General features: G+C 44.0%; 1 protein-coding gene and 1 pseudogene across 7 annotated transcripts in view; one reads left to right on the top strand and one right to left on the bottom strand.

Annotated features, from left to right (window-relative positions):
- Window positions 1-8784, top strand: part of LOC135542211 (EMI domain-containing protein 1-like) — a 72449-nt gene extending 63665 nt beyond the window's left edge. For 3 of the 7 annotated variants that reach the window (XM_064969013.1, XM_064969039.1, XM_064969005.1), the window contains 8 exons: window positions 1450-1536; window positions 2867-2919; window positions 3066-3128; window positions 3242-3286; window positions 3527-3571; window positions 3928-3939; window positions 6217-6301; window positions 6999-8784. In XM_064969013.1, the coding sequence (XP_064825085.1) occupies window positions 1450-1536; window positions 2867-2919; window positions 3066-3128; window positions 3242-3286; window positions 3527-3571; window positions 3928-3939; window positions 6217-6301; window positions 6999-7138 (530 nt within the window). In that variant the 3' untranslated portion in view covers window positions 7139-8784. Of the gene's footprint in view, window positions 1-1449; window positions 1537-2866; window positions 2920-3065; window positions 3129-3241; window positions 3287-3526; window positions 3572-3927; window positions 3940-6216; window positions 6302-6533; window positions 6625-6998 lie in introns of those variants that run through there. The other 4 variants (XM_064969055.1, XM_064969021.1, XM_064969046.1 and 1 more) reach the window with 3 other exon arrangements.
- Window positions 8785-8877: 93 nt separating this feature from the next.
- Window positions 8878-12094, bottom strand: LOC135511340 (rhomboid domain-containing protein 3-like; annotated as a pseudogene).
- Between the last annotated feature and the right edge of the window lie 5245 nt (window positions 12095-17339).

The raw sequence follows: 17339 nt of genomic DNA, 5'->3' as shown, positions 1-17339 counted from the left end.
GATACAAATGTATGCAATGTGTTTTAACAGGTACTCCCTCTCCCCAGGTCATGTCTACTTGCCAAAATGGCCTGAGAGGAAGGTGATTGAGTGGCGGTTGAGAGGGTCTGAGTCTGTGGAAGGGAAATATGTATATATATATATATATATATATATATATAGAGAGAGAGAGAGAGAGAGAGACAGAGGGAGGGGTGAAAACACAAACTGGGATAAGAGCCTGTCCATCAATGATGTCACTCAACCATTTCCAGATGTGGAGCTGAAACAGGGGTTCATACAACCTCCCGCAAGGTTGGAGCTCAGGCAATATGGGAAGGTATGAGGGCTGAATGGCTAAAATAGAGAGGAGGAAATGGGCTGCAGAGTGTCAGCTGTGTAGTTGAAAAGATGGAGAATTCTAGCTGTAAGTAAATCAGAGTTGGCATTGAGAATTCTGACACTATGAGCCGTTTCTTTCACATCAAAGTGGAAGCAGGGGTTCTGTGCTGAGCTTCCTTTGGAAAACACTGGCTTATTGGCTTCCCCGTATTGATCTGGAGGCTGGAATCTCCTGCAACAGAATGGGAATAAACCCTCCTATCTTCAGGTGGGACAGGGTCACAGGTAGAGAGGAGAGGAAGTGTGAACCTAGCCGTTTTAGAAGATCATAGACATTACAGATGTAGGACACTATTGTAAACCCAGGACATTGTGGGGTTGGAAGTAGAGGGACATGGACTCCATGTCAGAGAAGGTGTGGAAGAACAGGAGCTGGAAATGAAGAGAAAAATAAAGAATGTTTCAATAGAGACAGACAGGCAGACAGACAGAAGGACGGACTAGTGGGAGGCTTGGAAGAACAGACAAACAGACAGAAAAACAGGCAGACACCTCACCTCCGCAGCTATTTTTAGCAAGGGTTGTGTGGGACTGGAACAGAGTTTAGAGTCAGTGTGGCAGCTGGAGGATGTGTCTCGTTGATAGGCCTTCTCCTCCCTGCTCTCCTCTTCTGTGGCACTCCATCAACACTGTGCCCCCTGTCAGCCTGAGACAACCCTTGAAAACCACACACTTACACATCACTGGGACATTTCCTACCTTTTTTCCTCTCTCTTTCCCAACAGATGAAGAGCAGCTCAGAAGTGCTCTGTCAGCACAATGTCAATGGAGGTGACTCAAGTCATTCTTAAATAGTGAACCATGTGTACTTGTAGGACATGAATTCCACATACACATGAGTGCAAACAATGTGATAATCATGATATGATATTTAGCCATACATTTACCTATCTATGTAGAAGATGGGCCCGTGTGATGGTTCTGAAAGAAGCCTGGACATTTGTGTGAGAGCATTGCCCCCTATAGGCACCTGTCAGTAATGCAGTTCAGTAAATGAAGTGCTCCATCAGTCCTCTTGCCATTGTCCTTTTTAACCACTCGCCTGTGTGCATGTCCTCTGTATTCCAGGTCAGGGCAAGCTGCTCCTCTCCAACACCTTCCCTGACCCACGAGGGGCTCCTGTCCAGGGCCCCCAAGGCCCTGCTGGACCTGCTGGTCAGTATCTCCGTCTCTCTGTCTTGGTCCCCAGCCAGAAAACATATCGGTTTCAATATCATGTCAGTGTAGTGATTCAATTGCATATTCATTTGGGTTCTCTTACCAGTTATGCCACCGGTCTGAATATAAGAATGAACAGAAGTCTCCGTTCTCTGTCAGATTCACTGAAACACATCTCCCCTGTCCCCAACTCTCACTGAAACACATCTCCCCTGTCCCCAACTCTCACTGAAACACATCTCCCCTGTCCCCAATCTCCCCTGTCAACTGAAACACACAACATCATCCCCTGTCCCCAACTCTCACTGAAACACATCTCCCCTGTCCCCAACTCTCACTGAAACACACTCCCCAACTCTCACTGAAACACAAACACATCTCCCCTGTCCCCAACTCCCCAACTCTCACTGAAACACATCTCCCCTGTCCCCAACTCTCACTGAAACACATCTCCCCTGTCCCCAACTCTCACTGAAACACATCTCCCCTGTCCCCAACTCTCACTGAAACACATCTCCCCTCTCCCCAACTCTCACTGAAACACATCTCCCCTGTCCCCAACTCTCACTGAAACACATCTCCCCTGTCCCCAACTCTCACTGAAACACATCTCCCCTGTCCCCAACTCTCATCTTGAAATTCCTGATTTCCTCATTAGAGGAAGTGGGAGTTGCTTCCTGTCTCTTAAACGTTGGATTGATTTGTTGTTTGCCTGTCCCTCCTGCCTTAGTTTGCATCAACAGCGTTCAATCGAATTATGTGTCAAGAAGAGCCTTTTCCAATCCCGTGTTTAAAGTGAGCCGTAAGAAGAGTGAGCTTGGGCCAGCTCCTATGATTGATCACATTTTGGATAAGACATATCTAGCATCCCTTCTACCATGACCAACCAAGGCAGATTTAAGTGTGTTCAATATAACATTGTAGCAAGCATGTCTGTATATGTAACGGTTTTCCCAGTCCAGTAAGTCTTTACACGCCTACGGTGGAGGTAGGAATAGGAAGACACAGTTGTTAGTATTCATCTGAAAAATGACTTCTTCTTGTTTGTTTGACTTTTTAACCGTGGTTTATGTTATAGTCCAAATGCCTTTGCATAATCTGATTGTCTTATCTTGTTCTAGCTGTTCCAAAACACACATAACATGAAACCCTTTCCTATCAATTATCCATAATTCATCTTTTTTTCTCTCCTTTATTTTGTCTCTCCTTTCATTCTCAATTCGCCTTGTGTGTCTGATAATAACCTATCTAGGCCTATAAAGGCAACCCAACCTAAAAGCTGCTTATTACCTTAATGCTCACATTCCTTATGTGTCCCATCATACAGGTCCCCCAGGCCCCAAAGGCCCCATGGGACCCCCTGGCCCAGCAGGACAGAACGTAGGTGTTTGCCTTAGCACTACAGTAGGCAGTGTGTAATGGTGCAATAGAAATAATCATCATCATATGAGTGAGATTAGATCCACTTACTGCACACTTCTACAAATGATGTGTCTTTTTCAACATTATCTCCGGTCTCTCAACAGGGGAAGTCGGGGGCCCCTGGGAGACACGGCCCAGTGGGGCCAAAAGGAGAACGTGGGGAGAGAGTGAGAACAATGCACAGGCCAGCCAGGGCCCAACCACACCTAATGTTTCCATTCTATTTTTTCCATCCCCTAGATAGAGAGACAAAACTCCTAACTTGCCTCTGGCTTCTTAGGGTCCTCTGGGATATCCAGGAGAGAGAGGATTCATAGGAGATCCGGTAAGACACCTACTTCCTGTATATCTGTGGCCCTGATGAGTATGGCCTTCATAAAGATGCGTTAGTGTGAGGAAAACCTACACATCACTTCTGAATACAGCATGGTAAACTATACAAACCAGCATTCTCACAAACTCAGATAATGGGTTTCTTCTGCTGCTTTTTCAAAGACAGTACTGTCATGCAATTGAAGTGACATCCCAGGTGTTCCATTACTCTTTACTTAATATTTCTATTTAGGGAGTACCAGGAGCCAAGGGAGAACCAGGAGAGAAAGGCCTGCCGGTAAGACTAAAATATATGGGCTGTACACCACTGGGCTGCATAAGACCAGGAGGCAGGAGAGGAAACTGGGGCCCTTTCTCAATTAGTCTTTCTTTGATTCCTTGTGTCTTCTCTCCTTGCATCCACCAAAGCCATAGGAGGAGAATGTCCAAGGGGAGGAACCTTGGGGTCTTCTCTTCCAAAGGTGTTTGAGAAGGAAGCGAGGATATAGGATGCGAGAAATGTGGGAAAACGAATTGAGAAAGAGTCAATTTCCCCACAGTGTACTTAAATTGTATAAATACTGTTTACTGTATAGACAAAAATTGTGTCTGTCTAATCACTGATTTTCCTTTGCATCTTTCTTATGTTACAAGAACAATCTAAATGTAAGTGATCTAAATGATTTTTGACAGCAAGTCACCACTATGATCCATGTCCAATCACCACGTTTACATGCTTATCTTTGCGATTTCACTTTTTGATAAAGTTGACTGTTAGTATTGTTCTGCAAATGGTCCTGCATTTGTTTTGTTTTTTGAAATACTTATTTACTTTATAGTATGTCCGTTTACTGCATGTGGGATTATGGTTGCTGTTGTTTGTGTGTGTTCTGTTTCATGATGATTTTATGATCATGTGGTTTTTTGGTCCTTGGGGTGTGCTGTAGAATGCTGCCCCTCGTTGAAAACACTGTCCTACTCCTGTCCGACCCTAAAGCTGTCTGACTCCCTCTGCAAGCTACTGTCTCCATGGCTACCTTTCACAGTCACATTCTGAGAATCTGACATTGGCATATACATACACACACGCCTGCCTGACGCTCCAACCTCACACTAAGTCATTTGCTGACTGAGGGAAAGATCATGGAATCTATAAGAATCTGTTGAGTGGCATGTAAGATATAGTTGTATTGAGGATCAATATTTGATCATGCCATGCTTTTACAAACCCTTCTACAAATTATATACATTTTGCAAAGGATGACATGTTCATATGTTAATTTAACTAGTGTACAACACATATTGTGTATACATAGTATAAATGTTATTATAAACTGGGTGGTTCGAGCCCTGAATGCTGATTGGCTGACAGTCGTGGTATATCAAACCGTATATCACAGGTATGACAAACATTTTTACTGCTCTAATTACGTTGGTAGCCAGTTTATAAAAGCAATAAGGCACCTCGGGGGTTTGTGGTATATGGCCAATATACCACGGCTAAGGGCTGTGTCCAGGCACTCCGTGTTGCGTCGTGCATAAGAACAGCCTTTAGCCGGGGTATATTGGCCATATACCACACCCCCTCGGGCCTTTTTTGCTTAAGCATGTGTCGAATGTATATGCCAAATCACTCCATTTACAGTTGTGGGAACAGTGGTGATGGGTTAGTGCTGGGTGTGTGGGGTAGGGTGTTTTGGATTGGGGTTGGAAATGTGAGTGGATACAGCTATCCTCCAGTGTCCCACAATGCATGGCTGCATGCTCCCATCCTTAGTTACTGCACTGTTTGCCATTTCTCTTTTTGCTTGCCAAACTCATATGTAAACTCTGTGTTTAACTTAGTGTAATAACAAAAAAATGCAGCAATAACACAGGAACCAGGCAAGATTACTCTAAAATGTATCGCAAACCCAAAATATATTTTTTATCTCCTCAACGGCCTCACTACAGCCCCATTATCTGTTCTGCTCCCATCTGCTCCTCATCAATCAACCATGACATAAAGGAGCTTGTTATTGTGGAGCCATACAACCTGGAAAAACACAAATACACTGGACATTAGACATTGTTATGATCTATAGATATACAGTACTGTAGCTTAAGGAAATCTTGCCTTTTGTTCCGTAGAGATTTGTCCGCTACTCGTTAATCAGTTTATTTCTTGACCCAAGAGAAAAGTACTCAGGCATCCACGTTAACAAAATCGTGTGCATGCGTTCTTTATCAACTGTCACTGACATGATTGCTTGTGTCTGTGTTATCTTTGTGTTTTTATTTTCTATGTTTCATATTTTTTCTTAGGGGATTATTCATAAAGCCAGTAGGTTTTTCTTGAAAAGTAGATATTGATCTGTTTCTCGTTTTAAACAGAAACTTTAAAAAAGACTAAAGACTTACTGGCTTTATCTGGTGAGCATATTTTAACACAGTGAGAGATGGATTGGCAGCTATTATGACCACAGCTGTATTAACAGTCATGTAGATACAATATACTGAGACTTCAGACTAAGAATAAGACTTTACAAATGTTTTAGAAAATCACTTTTTTTGTCATGCAACCCCTCAGAAATACTTGCCTGGTTGAATAGCTGCTCATCTTGATCAAGTCCAGAGGGAATGTGGATGGCATGGTCAAACCTGAAGCCTTGGACAGTCTACTCCACTTTTGTTATGTCAACAACATAGGAATGTGTTGTGATGTGCATGCTGTTTTTACCCAGCATGGCAAAGACTGGCCTGGTATGGCAGCATGGCCAGAGAACGAGGGAGATAGAGAGATACAGGGGAGGGATGAGGTAAAGGGATGCGGGCTGGGTGCGTGGACTGGTTTTAACCTGCTAACTGCTGTAATGGATTGACGGAGAGAAAATGACTTGCACCTTGGCGGGCAATTTGTTTGGCTTGTGCTCCTTACCTTGACGGCTGTATCTATCTTCACAGGGGAACGGGATACATCAGATCAGAGAAGCGCTGAAGATCTTAGCCGAGAGGGTTTTAATCCTCGAGACTATGATCGGTATTCATGGTGAGTAGGAGGCGTGGTCAGCTTGAGGCAGCAGGGTCAGCTTGAGGCAACAGGGTCAGCTTGAGGCAGCAGGGTCAGCTTTAGGCAGGGGTCAGATGAGGCTGGATCTCACCCCACCCTCCACCACTTGTGGGACATGGGGTATGGACAGAGGTAGAACAGCCCCAGGACCAGGCCTGGTGTGTCCACTCTCCACCCCTCACCCAGTCCCCTTGTCACTGTTCTCCGATAGGACATTAGTTTGAAGATGTTCCAAGACTTGCAGGCAGACCTGGAGCTTCTGGCTCGCAGGGTGACACTGCTGGAGGCTATCATCTGGCCAGGTAACGCTGGTAACCATCCTCACCCCTCATTCAGGCTAGATTACATTATCTACTGCATTTGGCATGCAGGGATCATACTTAAAATACTATTTTATGTATTTTTTTTGCTTTAAAAGTTGTTGCTCTATGTGGACTCACATTAGTAGACATCTACCAGTAAATGTTGATTTCTTCACTAAATAAATGCATGTAACTCAAATGACTTTCATCTCTAGACACATGATAATGATGGATATCTCATCAGCCTCCTATGGCAACATAATAAATGCTTTATGATATTTAATAATGTGCTCTATTAACTAAGTATATTATATGTATGCCTCATATATGTATGCATAGGGTAGCATGGCCCCAACTCATTGTTTCTTCAACAGAGCCTGATCTAGGGTCTGGAGATGGTTCGTTCAGCACTGCGTCCCAAGGCGGTTTCTACAGGAATAAGCGGGCAGGCACCCTACCCTATTGGCTTGTCTCCCCTCCTCTGTCCTCGGACACCAAGGTTCAGGGGAAGTAGCATCCCTCCTGCATCTCTGAGGATCACGGGGTCTAACCACCCCTCCCTTAGGTCTCTCTGGCACTCTACTGATCCAGACCTTATCTGATACCCTCTGTCGGCTGTACCATCAGATGAAAGGTGGGGGACACCTCAGGGAAGCCCCACTGGTGCTCCGGAGTCTTCCCACCTCCATTGGGAACCAGTACCACCCCCCTCTACCCCAATACACACCTCCCCATAGACCCATGGCTCCCCCTGTGCCCGTCCCTGTGTCTACAGCTAGGAAATATTTCAGCCTCGGAAAACATGCAAAGATTCTTGTAAGATAAAAGGAAACCCAATATTGAAGGAAAATACCACCCCAAAACTATATGTTGGTATTTGTTTCATTCGTGCATTGTTGACATAGTCCCAAATGTTTTGCTTGTCAGCAATAAAGTTTTCAAGATATGTAACTTTCAAAATACAGAAATCATCCCTGTATGATGCATTTAAGCATCGTATGATAATTTTTGCGGGGAGTTTTCCTTGAAATGTTTAATGGTGCTCATTCAACTGAAACAATTCTGGACTATAAGGGTCATTGCAGTATAGTATAAATGAGGGTCAATTAAAGGAGAAATCAAGTGTGAAAGAAAATAGACTGGCTCTGAGAATTTGTTTGGACTTTAACAATGTCGGGAATCTCAGAGGTTTACTTATTTAAATATATTTAACATGTACAGACTACAAGACACACATATACACAAACAAACCTCTTCCCTTTATATTCCTTTTGGTTCTATAATATTGTTTTAATCCTTGAAATGAAGTGCACTATAAAGATGAAGAATTACACACCGTTCCCATTGAAGTGTCAGTTAACATGTTATGAAAAGTCAAGCATATCTTTGTGTGTGTCTTGGTGTCTGATATCCCCCCATTTAAATCAAACACACAAGGGATGTCATTTTATTTATTTTAATCACATTCTAGTTGAGATTTATGTTGTTGCACATCAATTCAGTTCTGTGCTGCCCTTTTCTGCACTTTCTACATTTTTAGACAGTATTTTCTCAACAACGGTGCCGAAATATAAAACTCAAATCCTTATAGCAAAGTATATTCTACAAAGTTCTGATTTGTGATCAAATTCCTGCATTTCTTTCGAACCCCAAGCTGCAGCTCGTGCATAAACTGTCAGTAGTAAGACACCTCACATTTATTTTAAAGCCACAAGCTAAAGCAATGTAATCTCTAAGAAACCCTTTCTCCTACAGCAACTTCAGTCCTAAGCACACAGTAGGAGTAGAGGACTTGTTGATGGAACTTGAATACATTTTTTTGCGTAACTTTGAACCACTATTTCATTCTTTAGATTTGACCTTTTAGTAATTTAGCAGACGCTCTTATCCACAGCGACTTTCAGTAGTGAGTGTATACATGTTTCATACTTTTTTCGTATACTTCGACTGATTTATCTGTCACAGTAAAGAAAAAGGCTTCATTGATCAAATGTGTTTCTTTATCTTATAATAAAATATCAATAGCAGTTTCTTGTTTTGTATGTAACGTCATATGTATTTTCCATTTTGGGCCTATTTCAAATTGCTTGCTAATGTGTTATTGTGCAAAAAAATCTTGTAGATGCTTGGTATAATAAATAATTGTTTTGTGTTTTTTAACAGGCTCATTGTCCTCATTCTTTTCATAATTACATTTATTTGAGTACTCTTGTACTCAAGTTCAGCTCAGTAAAACCCAAGCAAATAACAGTATCATGATACTAAATCATACCTTCTGTTCCAAGCTCCTGCTGACAGGCCTCAGGTATTCCTTTGTGGCAGGTGGCTCTTTTCTCTGGATGTCATCACAGCCTCCTCCCCAACTCTGTCATCAATGAGCAGGGAGATGGCGCCATCTAACTGTCTAGTGGCAGCCAGCGCCACCACAGCTTTATGTGTAGGAAACTCTTCTCCAGTTGCTGAAGCCTTAAAAAAAAGATGTCAATAATGTTTTTGCTCAATATAATTATTTTATTTGATGACTCAGGCATGTTTGATCACAGCTTGCTTTTGGGTGGAATCAGCTAAGCATTATATGATAAATTACTCCATAAAATAGAATACATATAGGCTACAACAAATATGCTCTTCTTTACTAGTAAATACCCTAGTAAACCTGACTGACTTCAGAGAGGACACTAGGACATTGACACTTCCACTTTGACCCCTGGTTCCTCCGGGACATCCTGTAAGGAGGTCAGTACCCCCGCCCTCAGCATCTGCTCCTCCAATAACTGGGCCTCTGACACTGCTTCAGACCCATTCATCAGCCATTGAGGAACAGGCGCTGGCCAAGGCTGTGGGTTCATGGGTGAAAGGTTAGAGGGAGCCGCCTGAGGGAACGACCCAAATCTGTAATAAACAACAAAGTCTCATGTGACAATATTCACTCATGCAACCAACTCTGCCATTCCAAGGCTAGGTAGTAGTAAGTCAGACTTGAACAAGCTACTGTTGTTCTCACCTCTGTGCCTGGAGTAGAAATGAACATAGGCCCAAGCAGGGTGGAAGTTGAAAATCCCAATATCCTTTATTTTCTGCAACACTCCAATAAAGGATGGACAATCGTTAAACAAAGGTAAGGTATATAATCACAGAATGTAAAAGATAAGCTGTACATTTCGATGAAACATGGTGAAGCCCCAAAATTGCCCTCGCTGGAAGCCTGTGTTTCAAACATAAGGAAGTGGATGGCTGCAAATGTTCTACTTTTAAACTCGGACAAAATAGAGATGCTAGTTCTAGGTCCCAAGAAACAAAGAGATCTTCTGTTGAATCTGACAATTAATCTTGATGGTTGTACAGTCGTCTCAAATAAAACTGTGAAGGACTTTGACGTTACTCTGGACCCTGATCTCTCTTTTGACGAACATATCAAGACTGTTTCAATGACAGCTTTTTTTCAATCTACGTAACATTGCAAAAATCAGAAATTTTCTGTCCAATTTTCTGTACACTGAGAAAATGTACAAGTCTGATGTTAATGATAATGCAGAGGATTTTCCCACGGTTGCTGTTGACGCATATCCCATGGTAGTTATTGGGGTCAAATTTGTCTCCACTTTAGTGGATTGGGTTGATCAGTCCTTGGTTCCAAATATTGGGGAAGATGCCAGAGCTAAGGATGATGATAAAGAGTTTTGTATAGCCAATTGGAATTTGTTGTCTGTATATTTTATCATTTCATTGAGGATACCATCAACACCACAGGCCTTTTTGGGTTGGAGGGTTTTTATTTTGTCCTGTAGTTCATTCAAGGTAATTGGAGAATCCAGTAGGTTCTGGTAGTCTTTAATAGTTAATTCTAAGATTTGTTTTTGATCATGTATATGTTTTTGCTGTTTGTTCTTTGTTATAGAGCCAAAAAGATTGGAGAAGTGGTTTACCCATACATCTCCATTTTGGATAGATAATTATTTGTGTTGTTGTTTGTTTAGTGTTTTCCAATTTCCCATAAGTGGATAGAGTCTATGGATTCTTCAATTACATTGAGCTGATTTCTGATGTGCTGTTCCTTCTTTTTCCAGTATATTTTGTATTGTTTTAGTGATTCACCATAGTGAATTCGTAGACTCAAGTTTTCTGGGTCTCTATGTTTTTGGTTGGACAGGTTTCTCAATTTCTTTCTTAGGTTTTTGCATTCTTCATCAAACCATTTGTCATTATTGTTCATTTTCTTCAGTTTTCTGTTTGAAATGTTTAGATTTGATAGGGAAGCTGAAAGGTCAAATATACTGTTAAGATTTTCTACTGCCAAGTTTACACCTTCACTATTACAGTGAAACGTTTTGTCCAGGAAGTTGTCTAAAAGGACTTGAATTTGTTGTTGCCTAATTGTTTTTGGTAGATTTCCACACTGCATTCCTTCCATCTATAGCATTTCTTAATATTACTCAGTTCCTTTGGTTTTGATGCCTCATTATTGAGTATTGCTCTGTTCAAGAAGACTGTGATTTTGCTGTGATCTGAGAGGGGTGTCAGTGGGCTGACTGTGAACGCTCTGAGAGTCTCTGGGTTGAGGTCAGTGATAAAGTAGTCTACCGTACTACTGCCAAGAGATGAGCTATAGGTGTACCTACCATAGGAGTCCCCTCGAAGCCTACCATTGACTATGTACATACCCAGTGTGCGACAGAGCTGCAGGAGTTGTGACCTGTTTATGTTGGTTATGTTGTCATAGTTGTGCCTAGGGGGGCATATGGGGGAGAGAATTCTGTCACCTTCTGTCAGGTTCTTGTCCGGTCCTGGCATTTAGGTCACCACAGACTAGTACATGTTTCTGGGCCTAGAAATGATTTATTTCCCCCTCCAGGATGGAGAAGCTGTCTTCATTAAAGTATGGGGATTCTAGTGGGGGGATATAGGTAGCACACAGGAGGACATTTTTCTCAGTTAAGATCATTTCCTTTTGAATTTCTAGCCAAATATAAAATGTTCCTGTTTTGATTAATTTCATGAAGTGAGTTAGGTCTGGTCTATACCAAATTAGCATACCCCTGAGTCCCTTCCCTATTTCACACCTGGTAGTTTGGTGGATGGGACTACCAGCTCGCTGTAAACTAGAGGGCAACCAGTGGGTCCGTCTCTATACCATGTTTCTTGTAGGATGACAATGTCTGTATTTCTTTGATGAAATCCAGGTTCCTGCTCTGTAGGCCAAAGGCAGATGACCTCAGGCCTTGGATATTCCAGGATGAGATAGTGAAGGCTTTGTGTTCCATAAAGTGTCCAATGTTGTTGGTTGTGTGGTTTGGCCTCAGGCAAATAAGTGTGAACAGAGCCTGCTGGGCTAGTGCAAGAGAGGGGGTTGGGCCTGTTTGCCTGCTCACGGCCTGGGCGTACGTGTGACTTCCATGTTGAGGCCCTCTTTGCGGGGGTGGGGTGCATGGGATGGGAAGGAGGGGCATAGTATCTCTACTTGCACATTCATCTTCTGCACATCTACCATTCCAGTGTTTAATTGCTATGTTGTAATTACTTTGCCACCAAGGCCTATTTATTGCCTTAACTTCCTTATCTTACCTCATTTGTACTTACTGTATATATAGACGTTTAGTTTTTTTGTTCTACTGTATTATTGACTATGTTTTGTTTATTCCATGTGTAACTCTGTGTTATTGTATGTGTCGAATTGCTATGCTTTATCTTGGCCAGGTCGCAGTTGCAAATGAGAACTTGTTCTCAACTAGCCTACCTGGTTAAATAAAGGTGAAATAAAAATATAAAAAAATTAAAATAGGTTTGATCTGAGGGGGCCTAAATGGGGTGTGGGCATGGTTGACTTGGATGGGTGTTGATTGGTTGGGGTGGGGGTGTTGATGTGGCTGGTGGTGTTGGGGTCTGGATGTAGGTCCTCTTGGCATGAGTCCTCTATGCGCAGTTCTGGGAGAGTGTCTTGCTGGTCTGGGAGAGTGTCTTGCTGGTCTGGGAGAGTGTCTTGCTGGTCTGGGCGTCTATTGATCTTTTGCTCCTGTGTGAAGTGTTGGGGCTGAGTTTGAGAGCGATGTCCTTTAGGGACCAGGCAAAGGTGGGAACTGCTGCCTTTAATAAGTGGACCTGGTCATGAAGGCTGTTCAAGTCCAGGGTGGAGCTGTGGGCCAGGTAAATATTTGGTTTTGAGGCACAGTCATGGGAAATACTTGCGTTTACCCGCTGTATTGTGGCAGGGTGGAAGTCTTTTCTTACATTTACATTTACATTTAAGTCATTTAGCAGACGCTCTTATCCAGAGCGACTTACAAATTGGTGAATTCACCTTCTGACATCCAGTGGAACAGCCACTTTACAATAGTGCATCTAAATCATTTAAGGGGGGGGTGAGAAGGATTACTTTATCCTATCCTAGGTATTCCTTGAAGAGGTGGGGTTTCAGGTGTCTCCGGAAGGTGGTGATTGACTCCGCTGTCCTGGCGTCGTGAGGGAGTTTGTTCCACCATTGGGCGGCCAGAGCAGCGAACAGTTTTGACTGGGCTGAGCGGGAACTGTACTTCCTCAGTGGTAGGGAGGCGAGCAGGCCAGAGGTGGATGAACGCAGTGCCCTTGTTTGGGTGTAGGGCCTGATCAGAGCCTGGAGGTACTGCGGTGCCGTTCCCCTCACAGCTCCGTAGGCAAGCACCATGGTCTTGTAGCGGATGCGAGCTTCAACTGGAAGCCAGTGGAGAGAGCGGAGGAGCGGGGTGACGTGAGAGAACTTGGGAAGGTTGAACACCAGACGGGCTGCGGCGTTCTGGATGAGTTGTAGGGGTTTAATGGCACAGGCAGGGAGCCCAGCCAACAGCGAGTTGCAGTAATCCAGACGGGAGATGACAAGTGCCTGGATTAGGACCTGCGCCGCTTCCTGTGTGAGGCAGGGTCGTACTCTGCGGATGTTGTAGAGCATGAACCTACAGGAACGGGCCACCGCCTTGATGTTAGTTGAGAACGACAGGGTGTTGTCCAGGATCACGCCAAGGTTCTTAGCGCTCTGGGAGGAGGACACAATGGAGTTGTCAACCGTGATGGCGAGATCATGGAACGGGCAGTCCTTCCCCGGGAGGAAGAGCAGCTCCGTCTTGCCGAGGTTCAGCTTGAGGTGGTGATCCGTCATCCACACTGATATGTCTGCCAGACATGCAGAGATGCGATTCGCCACCTGGTCATCAGAAGGGGAAAGGAGAAGATTAATTGTGTGTCGTCTGCATAGCAATGATAGGAGAGACCATGTGAGGTTATGACAGAGCCAAGTGACTTGGTGTATAGCGAGAATAGGAGAGGGCCTAGAACAGAGCCCTGGGGGACACCAGTGGTGAGAGCGCGTGGCGAGGAGACAGATTCTCGCCACGCCACCTGGTAGGAGCGACCTGTCAGGTAGGACGCAATCCAAGCGTGGGCCGCGCCGGAGATGCCCAACTCGGAGAGGGTGGAGAGGAGGATCTGATGGTTCACAGTATCGAAGGCAGCCGATAGGTCTAGAAGGATGAGAGCAGAGGAGAGAGAGTTAGCTTTAGCAGTGCGGAGCGCCTCCGTGATACAGAGAAGAGCAGTTTCAGTTGAATGACTAGTCGAATGACTAGTCTTTTCTTGGTTGCAGGGTGGAGATAAACACTTGTGCATTGGGGAAAGAAGGAAGAAGCTTTTTCAATCACTCCCTTGAGTGTTGTGGCCACAATTTCCTGCTGTGTGTATTATTATGTGGCTAGGTGAGGCTAGGTGAACCTAGTTGGTCCTCAGACAGAAGGTCTAGGGCGCACTGGGTGCTTGGACACCAGAGTTTAGACTCACTGTGTTTGGGAAAAAGTTATTTTTCTTGTATATATTTCCCATTTGAGCCCATAAGAAGTACAATCTGTGTATTTTGTATGTCCTCAGTGGGTGTGTGGAGGTTGTCAGGAGAGCTATCAGGGTGGTTGACAGGGGGTGCTCAGAGGGGGTGAGATCCACTGGGCTTGGGATTGTTCATTTGTCTGTCCCGCTGTGACATCGACGTGGTCAGAGTCTGGGGTGGACTGTTCTGCCATGGTGTTGAGATTTTTGTCAGGAGCTGAGGTAGGCTTCTCTGCGGGGGTGGCCACCACTCTAGTGGGTTGTTCTCTGTCACACGCCATCCCCCTCACCCTCTCCTCCAGCAGTCTGGTCTTCTCCTCTAGTACTCTGTACTTCTCCTGCCCTTGCTTTTTCTCCTGTTGAAGTTGTCTCACCACAGTCCAGAGTGCAGATATGTCTCTCTCCACCTCTAGCTCTCCGGGTCTGGTTAAGGGGGCGTTATTGTGCTGAACTGTTGTCTGGGTCTGTGCTGGCTGGAGTGTAATCACCCACAGTTCCAGCTCCACCTGCCTTACCTCCAGCTGGATGAATTTATCCTTTATTTCAATGAGGGAGTAGTACTCTGTACTGGGAGGTTTACTTTCTGCTTGGGGTTGCTCGTCTGTGGTGTTATATAATGAGGAGGTCTGGTCTGACCCGCTCGGGGTGGGATTATCTTTCTCAAGGGAGAGCTTCTCCTGCTGAGCTAATTCTTTGATTAGGTGAAAGTTCAACTGAAACTGTTTGGGCTTGCCCTGTACCAATACTGTTCCAGGGGATGGTCTGTGTGGAAGACGAAGTTGCTGATGTTTCCATTTTTATAATAGTCAGCAAAAAGTGTCTCTTTATTTTCCATAAGGAGCTTCATTTTGTGCTCTTTTCCTGTCTTATCATTCTTTACATACACATGGTACTGTATTTTAATTACCTCTGATCAGCGGGAGGCAGGTTCTAAGGCCTCTCCATTTGGTTGGAGTAGACTGTGCGACTCTCCTGCCATTGTTGAGCTAAAAGGCTTTGACATCTCTCACTTGACACGTCAGTGCTAATTGAAGTTGTATCAAGCTTGGTAGCCTTAACTTAGCGTTCAGTCCTTATAAAGTAATGTAATGCATTTTTATTCTTGGCTTTTGGAAATAAAATATAGCTTCAGACTAAACATTACTCACTCAGTTCCAGGTTGGATGGTGTTATCTGGTTTCTGTTGTTTTCAAGGGCATTTTCCAGAGTATAGCTTTGGAATAGTAATCTTTGGTAGTTGTAAGCCTTACATGTGATTCTGTAATTCTGTCCAAAATCAGGTTGTAGGTTTTGAGTTTTGATTTGGAGTGAAGGTCATGTTGTAGAGGATAGCATCCTGTATATGTCCCTGACAAAAAATCTAAGTTTATCTAACTGTAAATCTGTCTTTATTTAAGAACATGCTGAAAAATGCAGGACATAATCTGCTCATGACCTCCCCTCTCTGTCTCTCCTCTCTCTTTCTCTTTTCTCTTCTCTCAGAGGACCTGAGCCCTCGGACCATGCATCAGGACTACCTGGCCTGATGACTCCTTGTTGTCCTCAGTCCACCTGGTTGTACTGCTGCTCCAGTTTCAACTGTTCTGCCTGTGGCTATGGAACCCTGACATGTTCACCGGATGTGCTACCTTGTTCCAGACCTGCTGTTTTTCGACACTCTCTCTCTCGACCGCACCTGCTATCTCTAACTCTGAATGATCGGCTATGAAAAGCCAACTGACATTTACTCCTGGTGCTGACCTGTTGTACCCTCTACAACTACTGTGATTATTATTATTTGACCCTGCTGTTCATCTATGAACGTTTGAACATCTTAGCCATGTACTGTTATAATCTCCACCCTGCACAGTCAGAAGAGGACAGGCCCCCCCTCAGAGCCTGGTTCCTCTCTAGGTTTCTGCCTAGCTTTTCCTAGCTCACAAACTAGACTCAGGGCGCCCACCCGGAGAAGCTTAATTGAGCCACAGCCCCACACGGTGACATTATATCATTGACGCAACGTTTTTTTTGTATGCGGTAAAATGCCGCTCATGTCGCCTATACCAAAATCCGCCACTGAGAGTGAAAGGGAAGCCACCATGCCCCACCGTTGCTCCTGGCATGGATCCAAGCAACAGTAGGAGAACTGCATTGTAGAGAAGAGAGGGCAGCTCTTCATGACTGAAGGCGTAGAGTTAAAGATCTGTGTGTGTGAGAGGGAAATTTACACATTCTGTTTTCTATTTTTAATTTCACCTTTATTTAACCAGGTAAGCTAGTTGAGGACAAGTTCTCATTTACAACTGCGACATGGCCAAGATAAAGCAAAGCAGTGCTGACACAACAACAACACAGAGTTACACATGGAATAAACAAGCGTACAGACAATAAAAATAAAGTCCATATACAATGTGTGCAAATGGCGTGAGGAGGTATGGCAATAAATAGGCCATAGTAGCGAAGTAATTACAGTTTAGCAAATTAACACGGGGTTGATAATTAGCAGATGATGATGTGTAAGTAGAAATACCCCTATTCAGGGGTAATATCAAATTATTCATATCTGCTTTTAGTCTACAATCGGCACCCTGGGATCCGTCCACCTGGGCCTAAACTGAGCCTGGCTGGAATGTCACATCAGCAGCATCAAAATTAACAGAAACGTTGTTCCAAGGAAGAAAAATACGAGGTCATGTCTTCTTTACATAATGCCGCCTTTGGGGAGGGTGTATAGTGTGAAAGGCCGAAACACCCTAGGAACCAAAGGTACACTACTGACGATGCGCTCCCCAAATTTCACCACGTTCATTGTTTATTAACTCTTGGAAGTGCTTGCACAACGGATAGTAACATCTCATCCTGTGTTCTTGGAATCTTCAGTGATATTCTGGTTG

Source organism: Oncorhynchus masou, chromosome 1 (genome assembly GCF_036934945.1).
Source record: "Oncorhynchus masou masou isolate Uvic2021 chromosome 1, UVic_Omas_1.1, whole genome shotgun sequence".
NCBI classification, from domain to species: domain Eukaryota; kingdom Metazoa; phylum Chordata; class Actinopteri; order Salmoniformes; family Salmonidae; genus Oncorhynchus; species Oncorhynchus masou.
The sequence above is the reverse complement of the archived record's forward strand: the minus strand, read 5'-3'. Positions and strand labels throughout refer to the sequence as shown.